This window comes from Tamandua tetradactyla, chromosome X, assembly GCF_023851605.1.
Source record: "Tamandua tetradactyla isolate mTamTet1 chromosome X, mTamTet1.pri, whole genome shotgun sequence".
Classification (NCBI taxonomy): Eukaryota; Metazoa; Chordata; class Mammalia; order Pilosa; family Myrmecophagidae; genus Tamandua; species Tamandua tetradactyla.
Genome location: NC_135353.1, coordinates 126,616,099 through 126,618,125, shown reverse-complemented (window position 1 = coordinate 126,618,125; position 2,027 = coordinate 126,616,099). Strand labels below are relative to the sequence as shown.

Sequence of the window (2,027 nt, the reverse complement as noted above, 5' to 3'; positions counted from 1 at the left end):
TCCTACCAGCCTTTGGGGTGGTGGTAGTGGTGGTGCAGAATTGCAGGATTTCAGTCTTGCCACATGCATTAGGTACTACTTGCAGGTCCATCTGAGTTGGACACCACCTGCCTCATCTTTCTACCTGTTTAGCCCCAGCAGCTATGACACATCATTCACAGGGTAAGAAATTTATTCCAACAATTTTTACATTTAGTGCATTTTATTCTTTCAAGATAGAGCTCACTAGGTTAAAAACTGCACCAGCTTTCTCTCTTTTTTTTTCCATTACAAAAGCCATCATCTGGGTTTCTATATGGACAAAAACGAAATGTTCAAGTCCACTTATAGTAGGAATGGCTCACACTGGAATCATCAAATTGAACTCCTTTTCATAGATGTCAGGGATCACGCCCATGGGCAAGTTGATCATGTGCACGGTGTTCTTGCTAAACAGCTTGAATTCATAATGAATCAGTTGTTCCTAAAAGTTGTTATTGGGTCGGATGATGGGTCGGCATGCCTTGGTCCATGTGTGGGCATCCAAAAGAGACATGGCATGATACTTCATCAGGTATGCAAGGCAGAGCGCGGCAGAGTGGCTCACCCGGGCAGCGCAGTGCAGCAGCGTGCGGCCCTTCTTCATCTCCACGCTGTGGATGTGGTCAGCAATCAGGTCAAAAAAGTCATAAAGGCACAAGCAGGGTGCATCCGCCACCGGCACCTGACCATATTGAATGTCCTCGTAGAAGATGTTCACCACCTCCACCGAAATGTTGATGATCTGGTTGCTGAATAGCATAAATTGGTTGTTCGCTGCCACACACATAATTGCTGATATATAGGCTGCTCGAGATCTGTGACAGGCCGTGGACGGAGGACAGAGAGAACTGAATCTGGAGGGAATTCTGACTTTCTGTCATTAAGGTGGTGGGTCAGCTGCTCCCTCTGAGTGCTTTCGGAGCACCACTCCCGAGGGGCTGACAGGCGTGCTGGTTCAGGAAGCAGGCGCGTGGTTAAGTGTCAGGCTAGGGTCTGGGAGAGTGACAACTGGTCACCGCCCCATCGAGTCAGGCATCACAATCCCCACCCGCCAGTCGCTCTGGTTTCCATGGCAATGGCCGCTAGTCACAGAGAGGACTTGGCCGCCCAGCCAGGTTTTCTTTGGAGAAACTCCCAATTCCTTTTCTTTTTATCTTTCTTCATACTAGTTTATTTTCCAAACCCCCATTCTTTTTTCCTTGACTTTTTAAAATGTTCTGTTAGAAACTATTAGATGCTTCAGTTAATGGACCACACTGAACACACTGTCTATGAATGGGTCTATTTCACTGGTATTGACGAACAGGACTTACACTTTTTTTTGCAAAGGAGTAATATCATATTGTACATTTTGAAACAGCATTTGGCTTATGTAATATGCTAATCTCTATAAAATTGCAGCGAGATATGGGTTTGAATGGGTTTGACTGGGTTTGACTGCCTGGCGGTATACTTCTTTGTTGATTGCAACCATAGCATTACGCTCCTGCTTACAAACACATCAGGGCTGGTTGTAAGGGAACATTGTTAACTGATGTGTAGCCCTTTTTATCTAGTGTGAAGTTGATCTGTGGTGGATAGTTGTAACTGATTTTGCTGTGTCACAGTCCATTTGTAGAAACAGCTCAAATGATTTATCACTTCATTCTACTTTACCTGAAACAACAGTTCAAATGATCTTTTTGGAACAAGTCAATGCTACCTGACATTTGCATTTCCTTTTAGCTAAGATTTTTGAAGAATTTGACTAAAAATTGAAAGGAACTACAACTTAAAACTAACAAATTGTTTCACAGAGCAGCCAAAAGACTTGCATTTTTCACCCTCATTCCATCATTTTGATTTGTGAGCTAAGGAGTGCTGCCACTATAAACAAAGGTGAAATAGAAGCCAGCCTGTTTGTGAATGGTCAAAGTAATGATAACTTCACAACACAACACATTTCTTTTTCTCAGCTGCCAAAGTCAGATTATTTTGTACTGCTTAAATTGTCAGTCCCTGCAAAC

General features: G+C 43.4%; 1 protein-coding gene across 1 annotated transcript; it reads right to left on the bottom strand.

Moving 5' to 3' along the window:
• Positions 1-229: 229 nt before the first annotated feature.
• Positions 230-988, bottom strand: DUSP21 (dual specificity phosphatase 21). The gene is given in 2 exon segments (XM_077146053.1): positions 230-808; positions 810-988. Coding segments are annotated over 2 exon segments (561 nt in total). The 5' UTR covers positions 903-988; the 3' UTR covers positions 230-340.
• Positions 989-2,027: the final 1,039 nt, after the last annotated feature.